We start from the raw sequence: 23,416 nt of genomic DNA, 5'->3' as shown, positions 1-23,416 counted from the left end.
CTTGCACGTGAGTGTCCCCTTGCACGTGAGTGTCCCCTTGCACGTGAGTGTCCCCTTGCACATGAGTGTCCCCTTGCACGTGAGAGTCCCCTTGTACATGAGAGTCCCCTTGTACATGAGTGTGGTCCAAACGTGCGCGAGGGTGTTTGTGCACGTGATGGTGTACATATGTGAGGGTGTCCATATGTGCGCGAGGGTGTCCATATGTGCGCGAGGGTGTCCATATGTGCGCGAGGGTGTCCATATGTGCGCGAGGGTGTCCATATGTGCGCGAGGGTGTCCATATGTGCGCGAGGGTGTCCATGTGCATGAGGGTGTCCATATGTGCGTGAGGGTGTCCATATGTGCGCGAGAGTGTCCATATGTGTGTGAGGGTGTCTGTATGTGTGCGGGAGTGTACATATCTGAGTGTGTCCATATGTGTTTAAAGGGTGTACGTGCACATGTCCACATGTGTGCGAGGGTGTCTGTATGTGCACGAGGGTGTTTGTATGCGAGTGTGTCTATATATGTGTAAGGGTGTCCATGCAGGTGAGGGTGTCTGTATGTGCATGTGTCAGTGCACGTGTGTGTATATTTATGCATGTATGTATATGTGAGTGCATCGCTGTGTCAGTGTGTGTACACACACGTGCCTAAACTCCAGCACAATCTGACATGACTATATCAGATTCTACACTTGTTTGTTTACCAGCCAATGTTTTCTCCTTTTTCAGAAAACCCTAGGCCTTCCTGGCGTAATGCCCCTTATCTTTGCTAATCTGTGTTTTAAAGTCTTTTTAATGTTCTACACAAAAAGCAGTGTATGACAGATTAATCATACATTTGTATTAGTAACTCTTTCACAGTGCCGAGGAAAAGCACTGCTGAGACTTATCATAAACGAGACTTATCAGTAATCAGTGTGTTTGATTCCTGTCATTTATCTCTTCAGGAATTTTACTGCATCAACGCTAGCAGTGTATTTAATAAGTGACAACGTTTACAGACAAACAGGTTTATTTACTGTGAATCAGGACTACACCATGTGGTTTAACACACACTCAACAGGAATGTTGTGTCATTTCTTCTGTATCTAAAGATCAGGGCATTTTGTTTACTAAAAGTTCTCAGAAATGGAAATTCCAGCTTTGATTTGATTGGCTGGAAATCTTTCCTCATGGCCTGGTTTAATGATTTATACTGCAGGTATATTTCTGCTTCCTGTAACTTTTTAGGTAGGTTCTTTTTATTATTATTGAAGACCTAGTGATCTCAAGTAGCACAAATGTTTGTAATGAATGTTTGTATTCACACTGAATGGGCTATAAATAATAGGTGTTATATACAGTTAGAGACATGGTCCTCACAAAACTTTAATTTACAAAACTTGTCTGTCACCATGATGAAGCTTTTTTTTCTTCCCCCTATATAAAATGTGTAATAGATTGTCCTACAATTGTGTTGTCTTTGGAGATGGATTTAAGGAAAACTGCATAAGTAGTGTTAGTCATCAGGTGTGTGTGTGTGTGTGTGTGTGTGTGTAAGGTTTGCACAATTTGGTGTTTCACCACTCCATTAGATTGAATTAGTTTTATGGTTAGTTGTTAGCATTAGTATTAGGGTTAAGGTTAATATTAGGGTTAGGGCTAGTTTTTAGTTTTAGGTTTAGTGTTAGGTTCAGCTTTATCTCAGAAATCAATGCAGAAGTTAATAAGTTCTTGCCACACTTTCTGATCTTGTGTACGTTTATACAGATGTACTGAGCAAAGATAAGAGGTGGTAGGAAAGACAAATCTTATCCTTTGCCCCTAATATACCTCAAACCTGTGACTAATTTTGGACACTATCTGGTATCTGTGCGTTTAATGATTATACTCCTATAACAGGAAGTCTCTCGGGTCTGAGGTTAGAACGAGTTACACAGTTTGGAGTTTTTGTGTGACACATGATACATGATAGTGCAATTGGATATGACTAGCTAATGACCAAACCGCTAACAGAATTAACATTTAAAACCAATTATCAGTTCTTACCAATCTTCAGGCCTATCAGGGTCATTTCTCCTCATTCTGGTCTGTTCACTTTCTCTCTTTTTGACACCTGACCCATATATGTATATATTGGGAGGCTAAACATATTCTTGAAGAGCTTCAAACGAGTGAGAATAAGAAATTGCAAGATGTACCGATGTCTATGATTCCATTGACTGGGTATATAATGCTCATGGAAAAGACTTTGGATCCACGGTGGAGTTTGAGAGCTTGGCCTCTGGGTGTAAATGAGTGTGTATGGCAGTCTGTGATGGACTGGCATACCATCCAGGGTGTATTCCTGAGTTCAGCTCTGTATCCGTCACTACCCAGACCAGGAGAAAGTGTTTACTGAAGATGAATTAAAGAATGAAACATTAATGATTAGGGTTAAAGGCCTTCCAGACACCAGGAAGATTCTCTGACACAAGTGACATTTAAAAACCTTGCAAGTGTTCTGTCGTTTACAAAAGTTTCCCCACTGATCAGCTCTTGTTACTGCAGGAACTGCAGTGTAGTGCAAAGCTTTTAGACTGACTTGACATTTTGGACCTTCTGCAGTCGAGTAAGCAAAATAAAACCCATTAGTTGCAAAGCTGAAGAAAGAATTTGGCCTGATAACACCCTGTTTCTCTAGTCTTTGCCTTAAAACTGTGTGTGCACTAGGTTTATTAGTGAAATACACTGAATGTGGTTAAATTAGACATGAAATGAAAAATTAGATAATAATTTACAAATAAATAACATGAATTACAAATAAATTAGACATGAAATTTCTTTTATTATATTATTTTCAGCTACATGACCACATGACACACACATGATCCTGCAGCCGTCTGCAGTTGTAGATCAGATGAAAACTACAACCCAGGATTATGAAAGCTACTGTATTATTCAGTTCTTATATTAACTTCCTGGTTTCACTCGTCCGCTGAATCAAATTAGACCATAGGAAGTTATAAATCATGTTAATCTGTTAGTGGAAGATTCGGGTATAGAAATTTAAATGGCTCTAGTAATTCTGCATAATAACATTTCTATTATTTAATGTTCATCAGCGCACTGAGAAGGTCTGTGGAATTTTCTTTATAGCTAAAGCAGTCTTTGGTACAACAAGCTTGAGAAGCTCTGCTGTGGATGTTGCTCATGTTTGAGAAGTCTTTAGCAGGTTCTTAGAATCGCTCCATCAACCCTGTAAGCTGAAGCTCGTTTAACAACTGTTCTGCAACATCTTTCAGTTCACGTCATGTGAAAGCGTGAAGTATTTATTTCTTCAGTGTCACGCCTTGACCAGTGCATCTCTGAACACTTTAGTCTAGTTGTTTTCTCAACTTTAGCAGATGACACTCTGAAGAAGGTGAGACTTTACAGTAAAGTGCAGTAGATCTCTGGGTCTTCTGATCCTTGGTCGGTTTGTCCAGACCCAATTTCCAGCGTCTGGTAGACACACAAATCCTGAAGCATGGACAGGAGATCATGTCTTCCAGTTTATACACAAAAGATTGAAGAGTGTTTGCACAGTGGATAGGACTAGCATTTCTTTATCCTTCACTCTGAATTCTATTTATAATTTCCTTAGTCTGCAGGAGGACTTTTTTTTTTTTTTAGATGTGATGTAGCGGTGTCTAATTGTGCCGGCTGAATATCGTCACCTTAAAACTGTTTGTGTAATAGAGAAATATAAGTGAAATACACTGAATGTGGTTAAATTAGCCATGAATCTTTTTCCACCTGACCTGCTGGTTGCTAATACAGTGATTAGTCATACCAGTTAGTTGTTTTTATTACTTTTTGATTATATTATTTTCAGCCACACGACAAACACATGATCCCGCAGTGGACTCCGATGGAAAAAAAAGTATTTACAGTGGTGGAAACTGCAACCCAGGATTATTTTCTTATGTCTTGTACAATGGCTTTTATCTTTTTTCGAGCTGAACACAGAGCAGCTCTATAAGCCTTGCAGGTCTTGTGCCTAAAGGCAATGCCCCTGTGTGCCAAGCACTGTTCATGACTAAACATGAATGTTCATGGTTAGTACGTCACCTTCAAAGAACATCCTTGATGATCTGAATACAAAATGGCCCTGTATACAGAGATGCTGGCTTTGAACAGAGGGTTGACTGTGGTGTAAAACTGGCTTACAGTGGTTTGGATTAGTTGTTAGTACAGTAGAAGCTGTGAAGAGAACATTCAGCTGGTTTAATGCTTCAAAAACACTTTCACACTTATTCAAATGACTGGTTCTTGCTTGGTCAGCTGTGTAGTTTATGTTTCTGCATGCCTCAGTTTTTAGTCTTTGCAGTCATTTAAGATTTTAAGTTGAAGTTCTTTTTTTTGCGTTATCTAAAAACTGTGGCTTTTTCATAACTTCCCCTGGGTTTCAGAAAGTGCAGCTTCTGTTTGTTTACTAGAACTTAAGCTTCCATCATCTACTGGCATGTACAGTGTGCTGCAATAGTCTTAGGGATGTGTTAAGAAATGTGGTTAAGCTGCTTTTAAAAACTAATACATTTATATATTTTATACATATAAAAATTGAATAAAGAGCATAACAACTCTAAAGGAAATAAAGTCTGTTTGGTGTGAGAAGCCCTTGTTTTTATGTCAGTCGTGCCACATACATGTTGTGTTTTATATAAAAACTGACTTGTAGATTATTTTCTTTGAAGAATGTGAAACAGATCTGGAGACTTTGCCCGTCACACTTGCTTTTGTTATTTTGCAGCTAAACACCCTGACAATCAGCACTCACTTTTCTCTAAAGACTGGTCTGTTACATAATGGTTTTTTGTTGTTTAAACTGACCTACAAACCTTTTTTTTACATTTAATTTAGGTTGGAAAGGTAAGGTTTGGAAAAGTTAAATGTTTTTATCGACCCAATAATGAAGGACATCTAAAACAAAATTATTATTAAAAATTTTACGGTGCCAAGACATTTTTCATCACTGCACACAATCTTTTTCTGTCAGAAATGCACTGCGTTAGAATTATGTTATATTAGCAGTAATTAACAGGATCCTGTAGTTATAGTCCTCTTTTGAAGTACTTCTCTCTCTCACTCCCTCACGTGTGCTTCTTACAGGCCCAGTTCCTTAATTTTCAGAATGAGGAACTTTTTGTAAAGCAGCTAGAGGTCAAGAGGGAAATAAATGAGCTGTCGTGTTTCTCGGATTGTTACACACAGCGATCAGGAGAAAGGCTTGCTGTGTGTTCAACTTTGCTCTGCACCACATCACTTAGTCACATATCCACACATCTATACATGCTGGGAAATGATCATATTCCGCTTGTCAGTTTCCTTCACATTGCGTCGTGTGCTGGTACAGGAGTGTGAGGTGATGATTTAGATTATTTTTAGCTTATTATTTACACAATGGATGTTGATGGTCTGGCACTTTGGAGTAACATTTAAAAAATGAGGTAAAGGTGTAAGTTCCAGTATATCAGCAGGTTTCATGAACTCTTCTCTTACAAGCTACTAACGGTACAACAGTGCAAACAAATATAAGTGTGTGTATTTTTATTTGTGTTAGTGTGAATGAATATTTTTTTACTTCCCACACGTTGCATGCCAATCGACCTCACTTCCTCTGAGAAGAAGAACCCTGAACTGGAAAATCAACCTGATACCATATGATCAGGCTGGAGGAGCTGTAGAAAGTCCTATCAGGTAGAGTTTTGTTGTTTGTGTATTTCTTTATACAGCATGTTGGACTTCTTGGAAAACCTATTGTTGTTTTTGGGTTGTTATATGTGTATGTAGACACAACACAACACCAAATTAGCATGATGCTTTTGAGTTTCTGGAGAGAACTGATTGTGGGCGGAGCTTCATATGAGCCCAGTTTATGTCAGAATAAGTTCGTCATTGACTACAATACTTTGGCTTTTTTAGCACAGAACAGATGGCTATCATCGTAATGTTCTATTCTGAAAGGTTTGTTAAAGAAATGAAGATGAAGATTGAAATCCCACTTATTTGAGCTAGCTAACTGAGCTCATTTTACTGCTAGTCAGATGCAAGTGGACTTGGAGGTGTTTACAATTCCACATATTTATGTATTTCATATCGAACGGTATTTCAAATAAGAGTAAAAATACAGAGAACTTCATCCATTTCAGTCCATTTCAGTTTCTTGGACATTAGCAAAGTTATTATATTAACTACTCTTTTCCTGGACCTCTGTTCATTGTTTTTCTGAAATGGCCTTTGAGTTCTGGACTTGTTGCTAAACGTTGTTGTTAGTTCTTCACACATCTTACCCACATCCTGAAGAGCGTTCTGCATTTCAGTACAAAGCTGACATTAGAGCTGACTATCGCTGGTTAAACCTGCTGTTGAGCTAACACTGACTTGTCCTGTTCCACTCGTTTATTCATTCAATATAAGTTTGAATGTTAAATTCTTATGTAACCTCCTGTTATACTCATGAAAACGTTGTGTGAAGAATTTACTGAATCTTAAACCTGTGTTGTGGAGCAAAAAGTGTTCTTAGACATTGATTAGTGGGCTATTTAAATATCTCCTCAAGTGTGTAATGTAATCTGTTCATGTAATGTAAATAATCTGGCTCTCATTAAGGAAATCCTTTAATCCACTCATGACATTTTGTACCTTCTGTCGTGAGATTTATGTCTGGGTTTGCCTTGATTCTGACCGAGAGAGAAGGTGTAGACTGAGTAAACGTGTAGACTGAGTCTGGTGCTGTGGTGAGTGTCAGTCCTCTGTTCTTCAAGGAAGTTGTCATGTTTTTGTGTGTTTGTTTCCATAAACCTCTCTGATGATAAAATCACATCCTTCAAGATGAAATTTTTTAGTTAAATAAGTTCAAAGCAGAATTAGGAGCATGTAGAGAAATGCCTTCAAAGGGAAACTGTAAAGAACCTTCCTGCATTCTTGACATTAGAAGAAGATTTTTGTCACATACACATCGAACGTACAGTGACAGAACTTATGTACAGTGAAATTCCTTCTTCAAATACTCAGCTTTGGAAGTTGGGGTCAGAGCTCAGGGTCAGTCATGATGCACCATGGCGCCCCGGGAGAAGATAGGGTTAAGGGCCTTGATCATTGGCCCAATGGTGGCAGCTTGGCAGTGCTAAGGCTTGAACCCCGAAGTTTTGATAAACTAGATTTGATAAATCTAGAGCCTTAGGTACTCAATGCAGAAGAAAAAGCTGTTAAATGTTGGCATGGTATTAAACAGTGGTTAGAGTCAGGCGTGTGGAGGTGCATGTGGTTTGGGAGGAAACCAGACTTCAGTGGTCAGATCTGTGAGTGTGTGTGTATGTTCTCTTCCCGTCGTGGCACGCTAACGCTGATTTACACATCAAACCAAAAAGCCTTTCACATTTACTAAATTTTCCAGACAATAAGTCGCTCCAGAGATAATGCCGTATCTCAACATTCGGTCTGATTGAACAGGACACTGATATACACACGGCTCATTAATGCGAACGTCACCTACAGTTTACACAATAATTCAATTCGACTGTGACTGAAATATTTCTTGAATGGATTTGAAATGTCTGCTGGCTTTACTGAACCTCTCTAAATCATGATGGTTAAAATATAAAGCAGAAAATACTGAACAGCTTTTAATTAAATTTCTCTCGATTTCCTCTAACAGTGTAGTCTGAGGAAAAGATCAACAATGACGTCTGATTCTTCCTCAGGATGCAATCCGTTACTTCAAGACATCTCTGTTGCCATTTATTTTATTGCTCTTATCTGGAAAGATTTGCAGAGGGGTAGCAAGGAAAGGAAATAAGGAAGTCCAGATTCAGTAATGAGAAACGCCCATGATGTGTATAAACTCTATTTATAACCACCGGGAGGTGAATTACAAACAGAAGACACTTTTTTCCATCATGGCTGCACACAACAGACAGACAAGAAGCTGAAATGTTTGATCTTCTCAGTAGTACTAGATCTTAGAAATAAGAGATTTAGAAATAGTAAAAAATAACACTAGTGTGGAGTAAATGAAAACCCCTGTTTTATATCACTTCCTGTCATGTGATCAAATATCAAGTTGTTTAAATATTTTTTTCAGTCTGTGGTTTTCTTGAAGACAGCATGAGGCCTCCATTACAAAACGGTTATAAATGGAAGTCTGTGTGTGCGTGTGTGTGTCAGGGTGTGTGTGTGTCAGGGTGTGTGTGTGTGTCAGGGTGTGTGTGTGTGTCAGGGTGTGTGTGTGTGTCAGGGTGTGTGTGAGTGAAAAAGGTTGGAAGGAGCATTTTTTTGTAGAATGCAAAGTTATAGCATGACTGTTTATGTTTATTAATTAACATTAACATTGTGGAAAATGCGTGAAACGAATAAGATCCTAAAGCATTATTTATAATTTCATTATTTTCCATTGTTTTTAATTGATGAGCTGATTAATGTAAGTAGTAAGTTAGCTAGGATTGTTTAGCTAGGCTAGTTTGGCCACCGTCTAGCACTGGCAACTTTATAATCTTTTATTATAATATTAGTTTATATAATTTTGGATATAAAACAGTGGGACGTTAGTGAAAGCTTAGGCTTGGATTTTTGAGTGATTTTCTGCCTTGTGAAATCACCTGAAGTTTAGAAAAGTTTGACAATGATGGCTGGCCTTCATTTTCTCTCAATGCTTTTAAATTTTTAAAATAAAGGGAAATTGTTGGTTAAAACAACTCCGGGTTTTTTTGAACACCTTGAACTGTCTGATGATGTCACTGCACTGTGGTGATAAAGTAGCACTTGATGATGTCCTGGTTATTATTGATATTAGTATTTAATACCAAGCTGCAGTTGTAGACGTCACTGATGAACTGATGAAATTTTCTGGATTGTCCACAGATGATTATCTTCAGACGATGACCTAAACCGGTCCTTGCTGGAACAGAGACCCTGCGTGTTTTACAGTATTATTCGGAGGCCATGTTGTCTCCTTCAGCAGAAGACTTGCAGTCCATTCACGAATGGCTCGGGGGGATCCACCTTGAGCAGTACAGTCCGTCCTTCCAGGAGGCGGGTCTCAGAACTGTGTGGGAATGCCGGGAGCTGACGGCCTGTCAACTAGAGCGCATGGGTGTTTCTTTGCCGGGCCACCAGAAGCGCATCCTAGTGAGCCTGCAGAAGCTCTTTCCTTCAGAAGGAGTGATAAGTGGGGAGGAAGAAGAGGAGGGACAAAGGCCTGTTCCAAGGGTAAGGACGAAATTCCGTGCTTCTGCAGGGGTTAACACAGGGCTAGCAGAGTCAAACTGCTCACAAACTGGTGAATCACAAGATCAGAAGCAGAACCTACCCACTAATAATCCTGTGGCTCATAAGAAATTTCTGCCCCCAATCCCGCCTCGGGCGACTCAGAATTGTCCTCCGGTGCGGTTTTCGACAGTTTCCATTACTGCTAAGATGACCACTGGGGATTGCGAGACTGTATCTTTGACCAAGGCGACTCACCCAAGACTGGTGCCATCTTCACTTTCTGTTCCAAGTCGTCCTCAGCCACAGAACCTGCCTGTTGTTCCGAGGCGGCAAACTGTAGATCGGAAACCATCGCCAGTCTCACTATTACCCGTATCACCATCTCCTGTCTCACCGCTAACGGTCTCACCATCACATGCCTCTCCTTCCTCCTCCTCCACCTCCTCCTCCACATCATCATCATCAGCAACAGTAGAACAGTTCCACCTTTATGAACAGTGTTCTTCACCAGAATTGGGCATTCCTCCTCTCCCTCCAAAATCGTATGCTGTAGTGACCCCCAGAGGGCCTAAAGTCAACCAGCCCCCCCGCCCCCCACGCAGGCCCCCCATTCCTCCCCGCACCACCACGGCAGCCACCAATAAGACCACACCTTTTCCCAGGAGCCCGTCCACGCTCAGGTAAGCGAGTTAGCCGATCGGCTTATCGCTTTGTCTTTTCTAGATTTCTAATAAAAGAAAAAAAATTTATGCAAACCTCAATTATCTCAGAGGATACTTGTACATTTGTGGTCACAGATGAATAAATGTGTGCTATTTTCAGCTTTGCAGAGCTGCATCTCTCAGTTGTTTTATTTGTCTATTTCCTTCTTTCTGATTGGTGGTCTGAGGTGTCGTCGCATGATTGTCACAATCCAATGAATCACAGGTTTAAAATAGACTTTAATTCTCTGTGTGTGTTTTGTCATTGAATTTGAGCTTCGTTGGCCAATTTACTGATGCCACCTGTTGGTACTCTGAAGTAATTACAGGAAGGGTAGTTTAAAATCGAACCTGAAGCTTCAGCGCAAAGTCCTGGCTGATTTCTAATTCTGCCTACCTGTATTATAATTAGGGTTGCATTTTAGGGTTAAATTTCCGGTAAATTTACGGAAACTTTCCACGGGAACTTAATCTGGGGAATTTTGGCAATATTCCAAATTGGAAACTTTACGGGAATTTATGGGAATTATTTGGAAATATAAGGAAATGTATATAAACTATATCATACACAAACATAAATAATTTTGATTGGTCATAAGCAGACATACATGCAAGGTAATACAAATTTTAAAAATGACGTCTTGACTGATTTAATTGTAAGTAGAACTTTAATTGATTATTTCATTAAGTAACACAAAAGCATAATAAACATTATTATGCTTGTAATAAACATAATAATCTTAATAATTGTAATAAACATATTTCCCTATGATTGCTGTAAAATGAAAGCACCCCCCACCCTTGCACTTCTAAAAAAGTCCCAATCAAAATGTAAAATGAAGCATTTGTTCTCAAGCTTATTAGGTCTCTGCTTCTGTGGTAGTCAAGGCCTGGAAAATGGAGGTGAACCCCCTTTAAGTGATATATGGAGGATGTTTTTTTAATTTCGGGGGTGGGGGTGGGGGGTGGGGGGTGAGTGTGTGAGGGGGGTCATCAAATAATCTGTGCATGTGGTAACACTCCTAATTTACTGCTTATTAAGAGTTAATAAGGTAGTTATTAAGTTTAGGTATTGGGTACAATTAAGAATGTAGAATAAGGTAATGCAAAATAAGGCATTAAATATGTGCTTAATAAGTACTAATAAATAGCCAATATTCTATTAATATTCATGCTAATAAGCAACAAGTTAAATGACCCTAAAATAAAGTGTCACTGTGCATGTTATGGAAGAATGCAAGTACATGCAGGGGGTTTGACCTCAATGGCCCTCCAGTAAGCAGTGTGTTGTGTGCAAGTGACCGAGGAACGCAGGGTACAGATTCAACTTAAATTGCATTAAATCTTGTTGTTTTAAACAAAATTATGCTGCAAGAATTTTTTTAACTACATTTAAGTTCCTTGTTATAGGCAACTCTGAATTTTTTTAAAATTCCCAGTTTATTCCCATATATTCCTGTTAATTCCCATGGAAAGTTTCCAGCCTTGAAAATTCCTGGAATTTTGCAACCCTAATTATAAAAAAGCAGTCTATTATAATTAGGGTTGCAAAATTCCGCCAATATCGGAATTGACAATATAATTGTCAATATAATTGTCATTGAAGTGACAATATCCGTTGTGTAATCTGAGTCCAGAAAGCAGTAACGAGGAAGAAGAAGAAGCTTTTGTTTTTGACACGTATGGATTTCTGCACAGTGAATCATTATTAGCATTCTGTATATCCCAGAAAAATGTGCTGGGGCTTCAACCCTGATCAACAACCCAGAGCCTTAACCACATGAGCTATGCAATTTGATTTTATTCAGAAGTGGAGCAGATGTGGTGTAAGAACTCTGAATGTGCTGTTTCCTGATCTTACAGACAGCTTCACACATTAGTGTCTGTTTTGAATAAAAAGCTGCAGTTTGGATTGTGTACCACAAGGTGGTGCAGTTACATTGCAGACTGTGAAAGGATTAGGTTTCCGTGTGTGTGTGTGTGTGTGTGTGTGTGTGTGTGTGTGTTCGTTTGTGTTTTTACGTGTACGTACTCAGCCACTTCCTCATATCAGTCTGTGATGTGCTCAGTAGTTCAGTCCCCTTTTTAATACACACACACACACACACACACACACACACACACACTCGCACTCGCGACTCATCACTTAACGTGAAGTTCTTCCTGTCTATTAGATTCTGATTTAAAAGCACACACCTCCCCCAACTGACACACACACACACACACACACACACACACACACACACACACACACACAGAATCACACCACGGACAGTTTAGTGATGCCAAACAGCCTAAAGAGCATTTAGGAAGGAGGAAACCCTGAGAAACGAGGAGAACATGCAGATCCACACACACACACACGTTGGAGGCAGGACTCGAACCCACAACCCTCGAGGTGCAAGGCAAACGTGCTCCACTGACTCCATGAACATGAGATCAGAAATATATTAAGTAATATAACCTTGATAATGCCTGGTTACTGGCTTGTTCTTTCATCCTTATGATTTTCCACTGTAACAAATTTGAAAACCTGACTCCTCGGAATCCGAAACAGTGGAGTATAGATAACAAAACAAATAAATAATAATAATAAAACTAAAAATACCAAAAAAGCAGGAAGTATATTCATGTAAGTGCCAAATTAAAGAGATATGTAGTGTTTAGTGTAGTGTTCACGATGTGGGTGTGTGTGTATTCTATTTCAGCTCTTCCTGAAGTCTTTGTGTATTGTTTCACCACGTTTCCTTTTGGTTCTGCAGTTAAGGGAAAGAGGGAAGGAGTGAGTGTTCTGTACTCAGTGTGAAGAGGAAAAACAGGTCCAGGGTCAGACCTGTGTGTGTGTGTGTGTGTGTGTGTGTGTGTGTGTGTGTGCTTGTTTGCTGGCCTATTTAAGGTGACTTTAGAACTTCCTGAATTCTCTTTCCCACACACACACACACACAAACACACACACACACACAGCTGTATCGTCTAGGTTTCTAAAAGTTCTTTACACTTCCGCCTTGTGTTCATGCCACTGTCTCCAGTCTTCCTCCTCCAGTCTCACTCCTCCTGTCTCACTGCGGTTCTCTGGGCCGGGTAGCCACTTCTCTCTGCCACCTATTTACACCACGTTCCTTCCTCTTTTTCATCGTCTTGCGCTCTGTGGACGTGTGTGTCTCTGATTATGGAGGACTGTTCCTGCATGAAGTGTGTGAGTAAACTGAGAGAGAAGTGCTGAAAGTACTCTTTTATCCATCTCATCTCTTTAGCTTTCTTTTTATCGATCTTATTGAGTGTTGTTTTTTTGGCATTTTGAAGTGTGACTGTGTGTGTGTGTGTGTGTGTGTGTGTGTGTGTGTGTGTGTGTGTGTGAGATATTGAGAAACCTTCTTTGCATTTTAAATTGATTGAATTGATTAAATTGAAAGCTGGAGCTTTCTCAAATAATTTCTTGCCCGTTTTCGGATACTTAGTGGTGAATGCTTTTGTACAGTTGTGTTCTTTAGCGTCAGTGAGACACTTCCTCATTGTGCCTCCTCATTTTGTTCAATCATTCTTAAAGAGATAAAACCGTTGTGTTCTATTGTGTTCTATTAGACTTCCTGACAGCTTGAAAGAACAGTAATGTGTGTGTTAGCTGGTTAATCATGATGATAGTTCACGTTGTTTGCTAGCAGTGTGAAGTGTAACATTTAGACGAAAGCCTTGTGTTAGTTGCATGATATCAGACGTGTTTAGAGAGGTGAAAAACTCGTCTTTACTTACTGTTTGGAGAAAAAACTTTCCGAAATGAAACAGAGACCTTTTTGTACATTGTTTGAGGTAAGCATCGATGAGAACATGTGATTTGTAGCTCAACTACCATGAGAAATCTATTAGCATTTTCTAACCAATCAGAGTCCAGAATTCGGCAGCATGTAAACAGATGTGTGCAACATTACAGCTGATTACTCTTTCCTTCTTATAGTATTTTAGTGCTGTTTGGCTTGATGAAGTGATTTAAAAGGCAACCATGAAATTCAAATGAATTGATCTTAAAAAAAAAATAAAAAATACAAGACAAAAACTGTTGTGTAAAAAGAATGATGTGTGATTTAGAGGCAGCAGGTTAGAACTGAAATGAAAGCTAAGCTCTGTGTTAAAGAGGAACCTACATCTGATAACCCTCTGAGGTGCTGATGCTCACATTTCACCTGCTTTCATCTCATTAATTCTGAAAGACTCTTAGTATTTACAGTGGAATTGAACCTGTGAAGACACTCATCATCATCTTCATCATCACCATCATCATCATCTTCTTTTACGTCATGTCACAAAGAGCCGAATGACATTTTAATAAAAACGCCTCTTCAGGTTCCGAACCAGGTGAAAGGTGATATCAGTTACTTCCACCAGTTAGTTCCACCTGTTACACGAGTCAACAACTGCTCTGTATTAAAGTTGGGCAACTTCATGAACGAGTCACAATTACAATTATGTTTTATTTAATTTTTTTGACATAATGTGCTGAACTTTTACTGTTTTGTAGATGTGCAAAAAATAGTAACTGTCATTTATCAGAGTGCAGACAACGTTTGTTTTAAATAAGGAATATTTAAAGAAAGGATGGATTTAGAGAGAGAGAGAGAGAGAGAGAGAGAGATACAGCGATCTCTAGATTCTATTCTTTTCTAACTTAATACTGAATATTTCACTACTCATGATGATGATGATGATGATGATCAGCAACAACATGAGTGAAAAGTAGAGTTTTTTTTTTATCAAATCTGTTTTTTTTTTTGGTAATTATAGTTTTAAATCCCTGCCTGTCACATTTCTGGCCAATCAGAGAGCCCTCACACGTGCAACACAACCTATTAGACACGTGATCATGAACTGAACTGCGTCTCGGTACAGACCTGGCTGTATGTTATGTATGTTATTAAAATCAAAGAGTTTCTTACAACACAGATGCAACTGTTACTGTTTGTGTGTTATGAGTTGAACTCTTCTTTCTCTGCAGATTAATTGTGAACATGTCAATCACGATACGAAACGACACCACGACTGAGAAGTGAACGTGGACTGTTCTTCTCAAATCTGAGTTCCTTCTCCGTTCCCAGAATGACCTCTAATCAGAACACAGCATCAGAAATAAACAACTTCTTATCTTTAAATGGTCCAACATCATTCGGAGCCACAGAGTACTGCTTAGGTTGTAGTGCAGCGGTAGATTTTACATAAACTTGTTCATCTGACTTTTCTTCATATCTCTGATCCTTCCTGTGCTCAAGCTTGGTCTCAGCTGCAGTGCTTTTTAATCTTGTGTTGAGGCAAGAAGCGCATGCTTGAGGAGGAATTTATCCGATTATACAGGCTGTTTTCCCTTCCTTATGTGTGCTTTAATTAAATGATGCTACAACATTTCTTCAGATGAACCAGGTTAATTGTGTAAATCACTCGGCACTACTCTGGAAGTTACTTTGCATCGAGGTTATTTCAGTTTAATGACTTTAAGAAGAACCGTAACTTGCAAAAGAGACATTTAAACCTGAACAGAAATAAGGAAGCTAATCCATCCTCTCTGCTAGAATCAGGCACAAGCCCTGCTTTTATTAAAGATACACAGATCAGAAGTACGGCTTAGTAAAAAAAAAGTTTTACTGCGTGTCATTAATGTTGGGAAAAACAGTTTGAAGGTATTTAAGGACAGACTCTATAGGAAGACTTTAGCGTTAGCATTTAGCAATCGCTCTGAGAACTTAGGGATGTGATGATGGTTCAGTGTCATTTTTGGATGCGCAGTTTGGAGGAAACAGGTAGTGCCTTCAAGATGAGTCAAAATGTCACACACAGGACAGTTTGTGCTCCGTTTAACACTTCACTGTTCTGTAAAATCATTTCTAATTGTTATTTGTTTATTCTCCGGCTAGCAGTCTGTGATCTAACATGAATATCTCAGAATATTCTGAAAAATCTGCAAAACATTTTACACTTTTAAAGCTTGAAGAATAAAAACAAGTTATCAGCATGTCTCAGAGATCTCAGACTCGTGTGTCTCGACGTTGCGCTGTTTCTCAGCTGTAAGTCACACGTGTTAGTCTTCATCTCAGTCAAGTTACAGAAAAACACTTAGAAGAAAATTCCTCTTATTCAATCTTCTCAGAACAGAAACATAAGACGTAGACACTCAATGCGTCGCTTCATTTTGGAGTTATTTTTCTAGAAAACAATATTGTGTTTCAATTAGGCACAATGTGTTCTGCTCTTCAGGGTGTGTGTGCATGTGTGTGCATGTGTGTGCATGTGTGTGCATGTGTGTGCATGTGTGTGCGCATGTGTGTGCATGTGTGTGTGCGTGCGTGTGTATGTGTATGCGTGTGTGTGCGTGTGCGTATAAGAGAGAAAACAGTAAACACAACATCCATGTTGTGGATACAGCCGTGTTTAAACCTCAGGCAGACTGAACATGTTTCTAGATTCACCTCAGATGATGATGATGAGCAACATGTGAAAAATAGAGTAATGGAAATATACAACAAAGCTTTTTTTAAGTTTAAAAATAAATCAAAATTTGATCACCAGCTGTTTTGAGTTATTCTTTTAAATCTCCGCCACCAAAATGGCTGACCAAACAGAGAAAACCGACACGCCTGGTACAGACTTGGGTTTGTGCTGTGCTTTTGATGAGTAAAGGTGTAGAATAAAGAGCTGCTACTCTTCTGAGCGTGTCTTCTGTAAAGCTTGACTGAGAGAAGATGTGGTGTGTTGAGTTTAATTGTGTGAAAGTGTGTGTACATGTGTGTGTGCTATGTAAACACTTCACATGCACCGTGTACTCTGACGTCTTGTGGGTTTAGCGTCGTCTCGTCTGAAATGAACTGTAACGTTTTATTTTCTTGAGCCGTTTCTGCGTCTGTGGTGTATGGCGTCACTCACTCGTTACGCTACGCCGCTACACAGTTTTAGCAGAATATGGTGAAATTTTAAAATGTTCTTCTTGTTGTTGGAGTTTTCAGTGTGACTTTTATTTTGTAATGTTGTTTCTAATACAAAGTGCTGTTGTGAACCTGTGAGGTTAAAAAATGAAATAAACATCAATCACTGTGGAGAAACATATTTCTGTTGTCTTAACTCAAAGTATTTTATTAACAAAATCATTTAGTGAAAACTCAACGTTTCTTGTGTTCAGCTCTCTGGATTTCAGTCTATTTTTAACACAGTCACATGTCTATGACGTGTTTAGTATAACATGACTGAACAGCAGGTCAGAGTTTGCCTCATCAGAGAATGTTCAGCTCTGGAGTCATGGGGTTACGGGAAACCCGACATGTTTGAGTAACAGGAAGCTGCAGAAACAGAAGTTTTAGGGTTTTTATTGAAAAAGATGTAAGCAGAATGTGAGGAAGCAATAAAGCATGTTTAATTAATATTCATTACAAATTTCATTCTGAATATTTTCACTTGAGTACATGATTTTGTCGTTTCTATAGTAACAGCTGATTACTTTGATGAAGTTTTCTTTGTGTTTAACTTTTAATGGCTTGAGTCTCCAGTGTCAGAGATTTTTATCAGTCAGAGGTAAAGTTGTAACAGCTTTCGCACTCTTCAGGACAGAGGTGTTTACACTTCTCCTTTGAGGTTTCTCGGTTTCTTTTGTATATATTTATATATTACAGCCCATAGAACATAGGTGTGAATAAGATCTCACTTGGTGCATTAAATGTTGCTGTTTAATAAAAAATAGGAAGAAATGATTTCTCTACTTCTGATGAAATCTCATCATGAGAGCGCAACAAGGCCAGTGCTAAGAGAGATAAAGGAACAGGCAGTGGAATAGACACTGAACAGTGTGTATGTAGAAGGTACACAGGCTTCATGTGGAGCACAGAAAAGGTTCTCACAGTAACCACACAAACAGAAATGCACACAAAGCTAAATACTATAAACTTCAGCATCCAGCATCGAAAAGCATCTGCTACTAACCTCAGACCTGAAAACACACCACGCAGTTCAGCCGTGTGTGTGTGTGTATATGTATGTGTCTGTGTGTCTGTGTCTGTGTGTGTGTGTGTGTGTGAAATAGAGTAGGACCGTCTTCACCATTAGTTACACAAATTGTTCAATAATTTCTCCAGCAGTTTCTCTCACACTTCAGGATCAGATGATACATCAGGTAACAGATAAGAAATGATTTTTTTAGCATCTTATTAAATTAGGGAATTAAAGGGAAGCTAAAATCCTGAATGTTTTTATTAGTGTGATAAGTGTGTCATTTTTGTTATGTGTGTTGCTTTTTTGTGTGTGTGTTGTGTGTATGTGTGCGTGTATGTGTGTGTCGGCGTGTTTTTTGTGTTTAATATACAGTGGAGATCAATATTTGAGAATAGTTTTTTTAAATACTGTGTGTTTCTGCAGCAGGACTTTCTTCCTTGCATTTACAGCATTAGGCAGATGCCCTCATCCTGAGCGACTTACATTTTATCTCCTTTTATTTTAAATTATACAACTAAGCACTTGACCTCTGTTTAGACCAGAGCAGTGTGTGTGTGTCCTGCAGCTGCAGACATCCTGAAGTTATTTAGAGCAAAGGTTTTTACGCTTCATGCTGATCTTTGACTGCTGTTACACTCAAAACTTTTAGCTGATCATCTTTTGTGCTCTAGAGTTTATTGTGCTCTAAATGTGATCAGTGTGTTTGTGTTATTGTGTACAACAGGACAGTAGAACAGTGTTAGAACCCACAACTAACGTTTCATTACATTTTAACCATGAATATTAAAAATATCTCAGAATAAAGTGTTTATAAATTCTCAACTTTCACCTTCTCTGACTCTCTATCTCTCTCTCCCTCTCTTTCTGTCTCCCCCCCTCCAGCTCGTCTCCAGCAGATGAGCTCTCTGTTCTGGACATCTCAGCCCAAATAAATACCCGTGTACAAACCTCTCAGCTAGCGGCCTTGTCGGTGCCCAGTCAGAGACGTGAGTAGAATAAAAACATATCATTGTTCACAATTTCAGTTTAAAATTCAGCTGTTAATATTTTCACACTTCCTCTGTTTCAGTGCAGAGTGAAAAGTTACTCTGACAGCAGCTTGTTTAAAGCGAGACACTTCCAGTCAAAGCTTCCTTACATGTTCTTTACACATTGGTTCCCTTTATAAAGCGTACATACCACATTGACAGAGTTTCATTCCTCAAACCTTTTTTTAAATATTTAGTAGCAAAATGTCTAAAACTCTTCATGTCTAAAACATTACTTCTTGTCATTAAAAAAAAGTATTTATTCTAATCAGATTTTTTACTTAATTTGTAATTTAATTAGAGGAAGTCATTATTTAATATTGATTAATACTAACAGTAGTGCAGATGATAAGATGGTAAGAAGGTCAGCTGGTGCAGATGATATCCGTTGTATTAAAAACCATGTGCTCACCTGAGGCATCTCACCTGAACCCGAATCTCTTCCTTTAGTGGTGAAGCTGTGAAAAGCCTTTACAAGCGTTCAGGTTTCTTGTTGACCTAAATGTTGTTTGTTTGTGTCCTGGTTTTTTGTTTGAATTGAATTTAACTGAATATATGTGTATATACATGTGTGTGTGTGTGTGTTTAGGGTTGGACTCTACAGGCAGTTCAGACAGCTATGAGGAGCTCGACACAGCAAAGTGTACAAACAGCAATCGTGTAGAAATGGCAGATAAGGTGTGTGTGTGTTTGTGTTTGTGCGTGTTTGTGTGTGTGTGTTTCTGTTTGTGTGTGTTCTGTGTGTGCCTGTGCATTTTATGTATCTTCACTTTGATTGACAGCCTTGTTGTCCATTAGAGCACATTCCTGCCTCTTCCACGTGTGCGCGGGTCTCATCGCAGCAGCCTGTACAGTGATGATGAGCTACTTGATGAAGACGAGTCTGTGACGGAGAAGTAAGTTGTCCTGTCCTGTAACACAACACTGTAGTATAGGAGCGGTGTGATGTTTCATTTAGCTTCTTGTTTGTTTATATTCAGAAATTGTAGGCAGGGTGAAACTCAAGAGCAACACAGATCTGTGTATCTTGTACACACACAGAGAATAAAAGCAGCGTCCACAAGAGGGCAGGTCTGAGCAGAAGGAGCCTTCAGGTTGGCATAGCAACCTGTTAAATGTGGCTATTGTGAGACATGAATTAGTGACCGATCAGCTGGAGATGTTTAAAACATGCGTGAGCTGTTTGTAAATGATTCCGTGGGTTAGTATATGAACAGTATATTGTTATATTATAGATCATTAAATTATAGATTATATAGATATCTAATCTTTATAATGCATTTAATTGATGTCATGGCCTGGTATTATTTTTTTTAACTCAGTGTGTGTGTGTGTGTGTGTGTGTGTGTGTGTGTGTGTGTGTGTGTGTGTTTGGACACCGATCAGTACTGATACTCAGTTTGTGTTGTTATTGTTGTGTGCTGATGGTGATCAGCTCCATGTGCTAAGTTTCAGGTGTTAGGTCAGTGTATTTAATAGAGCGTCTTGAGGCAGAGCACAAACAAGCAGTGTGGTCATTAAACATGAGCGCAAGCTGCCTCGACTCGTGAAAAGACCCGGAAATTTGTTCAGAGTTGGTCTAAAAGTCACTGTGGCTTTGTTTCTGATCTAGTGTTCTAAAGTGAGAATTATGTTCAGACCATTTCTATTATCAGACCCTGCTTTAGTGTAGTTTGTATAGTCACTCAGTCAGTATCAACACCTCAACTCTCCAGTCACGTTTATAACACTCTGCTCTTTATAACTGTCTCAGGCGACAATCATGGATCGAGGATTACAGCCGACTCTCCAGCAGCCAGAACAGCATCTACCTGCCTGCCACAGGACCAGTGTCTCCGCCCCCCAGGGATGACTCCACCCCCCAACTCAGTCCGGTCATCAAGATGGGCTGGCTCGACAAGAACCCTCCACAGGGGTAAACAATACAGTGTCCAGTGTACAGTTACACATCTTACACACAGTGTACAGATGTACACACACAGGCACACAAACACACAGCATACCTTTTGCTCCATTTGTAGTGTTCAACATGTACTACACATTTTTACCACAGAGATAAGTGTGTGTGCGCTTGTGTGTGTTGACAGTTTCCTGACTAAAATAAACTCTCTTGAAATTTTCCCACAACAACAGCTTCCTGTTTAATATAAAGTTTAAAATTGTTTAGTTTCCTTTTAATGTCAAACTGTAGTTCCAAAAGCGTCCTTTAGGGGGCATCACAGCTTTAGAAGTTTCAGACATGATTCGACTCCAATAGTTGCTTTATTTTTTTTTAAACAACTGTGATAAGAAGAGAATGTGAAATCTCATCACATCTTTCTTGAGTTTTATTGAATAAAATGTGTTTAAACAGTTACATGAACATTAGCGACATACAGCCAGGCTGAGGGGGCAATAACATGGTGAGCAAACACACACCTTCTTTTAGTGGTGAAGCTGTGAAAAGCATTTACATGCATCGGAAAATTGTACCAGTCCCTGTGAGGCCACAGAAAGTACACATGAATAAGCATGTTGAATTTCCCTTGCTCCTCACTTTCTGAATTAATTAAGTCCTAGTTTAATGACTTTATTATTGTGATGAAGATTTCTGTGCTTTTAAATCTGATCAGCTCTGATGTTAATGAAGGTGAATTTTGTCATTTATAACTAAAGAGCAGATTAAAGTATATTAATTAATGAAGTTAATCAGCTTCTGTTTTGATGAAAAAGAAACATTTTCCTGAATTTTAATGAAGGTTTTGTTCCCTCAGGTCTCTGATCTATCAGCGGCGTTGGGTCAAACTGGACACTGATTACCTGCGATACTTCGACAACGACAAGGTGTGTTTAATTTGTGTTTAGGGAAATGATTTCTGATTGATTAGACCTGTTGAGATTTAATAGTTTCACTGGATGTCTAAATAAAATAATTAGAATTATATAAAAGTATAAATTTAATTATTAATGAATTATATTAATTTAATTAATTGTGGTATACATTAAATTATATTAATTGCATTATAAATTTATATTAATACACTGTATATTAATACCAGGTTTCAAATATGTGGTGGATTTAATGTAGTCATTGTTTCATAAACTTTCTATTTTATTGTCATCATTACTATTAGTAATAATTACACATTAATTTTAATATGCAAAGTACTTTTAATTTGAATAATAATTTATTCAATGTTGGTGTAATGTGTGTTTGATGTAATTGGTAATTTTTTCTTGTGTTTTTTTTTTTTTTTTAAAGATTTTTTCAAATGTCAGATTTCTTTGTCAATCAGTAATTTAGTTTAAAAAAATTATGGTAAAATGTTTTTTTTGTTGTTTTTATTTGTAGGACATCTATTCAAAGCGAATCATTCCTACGTCCTCCATCACGTCAGTGGCCAGTGTTGGAGATCAGAAGTTTGAGGTGGTCACTCATAACCGCACCTTCCTGTTTCGGGCTGAAAGTGACTGTAAGTCCACGTGTGTGTGTGTGTGTGTTCTTATAATAAATCAGTGAGTCTGTATTATGTTCTTAGCTTTTTAAATGGCTTCTGCTTTAAAGGTCTTATGGACTGGTTTCTACTCAGAACCTGTAAAAGGAAAATCTTCTCTGAAACACTATTAGTTTACTCTGAAAGCTACTCAAACACCCTGGACCTGTTCAGCCGCTTCATTCATGAACTGGATCTATGAGGCTAATGTAGCTAACATGTAGCTAACAACCAATACACTTGAGTGTAAATTGGTACACCATCTCAGACTATGTGCACTTCCTCTGTGATCTCACACACACATACTGGTGTAGTTTTAGGGCAGAGGTTTATCTGTGGTTAACATGTTGTGTCCATTAAATTAGTTCAAATGTCCTCTTCATTGTGGATTGTGTGCTGTGATTAACACCAATTTCTTAAAAAGCAGTTTTATGTTTTTGGTGGAAATCTATTTACTTCTGTGTTTGTCATGTGTTTGTGTGACAGCGGAGAGGAACGAGTGGCTGTCTGTGCTACAAGAAATTATTAATTCATCTCGCCTGAAGTCAAGCTCTGAGTTGACCCTTAACCCCTGTGTGACCTCAGAGATGAAAGGCTACCTGGAGCTCCGGGGCCTGCGCTCAAAACTCTACACCATAGTGTGTGGAGATAAAGTGTTCCTTTACAAAAACGCTGAGGTAATTAATATTAATATCAACAGCAACTGTAATAGTGTTTTTGGTGTTCTGTAGTGTAACATGTATTTTATACACATATTTACATACATATCACGTGTGTGTGTGTGTGTGTGTGTGTGTGTGTGGTTTCAGTGTGTTGAGGAAACACTGCAGCTTTTCTTAAATCTCGAATTGCCACATGTCAGAAACCTGTGTATTAACGTGTGTGTGTGTGTGTGTTTGTGTGTGGTTGCTAAATACTCTGGTTTGTTGTCCAGGACTATAAGCTGGGTATCGGGATCACGGCTATAGACATGAATGTTGGGAATGTGAAGGACATGGACAGAAGAGCGTTTGACCTGACCACACCTTACCGCGTATTCAGGTTAGTCACCTGTGTCT

The 23,416-nt window shown here is 38.8% G+C and overlaps 1 protein-coding gene across 6 annotated transcripts in view; it reads left to right on the top strand.

The window, feature by feature from the left end:
• The window catches only part of LOC132858523 (arf-GAP with Rho-GAP domain, ANK repeat and PH domain-containing protein 1-like), a 65,080-nt gene that overhangs the window by 2,156 nt on the left and 39,508 nt on the right, over positions 1 to 23,416 (top strand). For 4 of the 6 annotated variants that reach the window (XM_060888906.1, XM_060888905.1, XM_060888904.1 and 1 more), the window contains exons 2-10: positions 8,850 to 9,877; positions 18,740 to 18,843; positions 19,475 to 19,563; positions 19,684 to 19,781; positions 20,639 to 20,800; positions 21,639 to 21,708; positions 22,217 to 22,337; positions 22,845 to 23,035; positions 23,293 to 23,399. In XM_060888906.1, coding sequence (XP_060744889.1) covers positions 8,931 to 9,877; positions 18,740 to 18,843; positions 19,475 to 19,563; positions 19,684 to 19,781; positions 20,639 to 20,800; positions 21,639 to 21,708; positions 22,217 to 22,337; positions 22,845 to 23,035; positions 23,293 to 23,399 — 1,889 coding nt within the window. In that variant the 5' untranslated portion in view covers positions 8,850 to 8,930. Of the gene's footprint in view, positions 1 to 5,615; positions 5,688 to 8,849; positions 9,878 to 12,929; positions 13,095 to 18,739; positions 18,844 to 19,474; positions 19,564 to 19,683; positions 19,782 to 20,638; positions 20,801 to 21,638; positions 21,709 to 22,216; positions 22,338 to 22,844; positions 23,036 to 23,292; positions 23,400 to 23,416 lie in introns of those variants that run through there. The other 2 variants (XM_060888903.1, XM_060888907.1) reach the window with 2 other exon arrangements.

This window comes from Tachysurus vachellii, chromosome 15 (genome assembly GCF_030014155.1).
Source record: "Tachysurus vachellii isolate PV-2020 chromosome 15, HZAU_Pvac_v1, whole genome shotgun sequence".
Taxonomy (NCBI): domain Eukaryota; kingdom Metazoa; phylum Chordata; class Actinopteri; order Siluriformes; family Bagridae; genus Tachysurus; species Tachysurus vachellii.
This window is presented reverse-complemented; position numbering and strand designations above follow the sequence as displayed.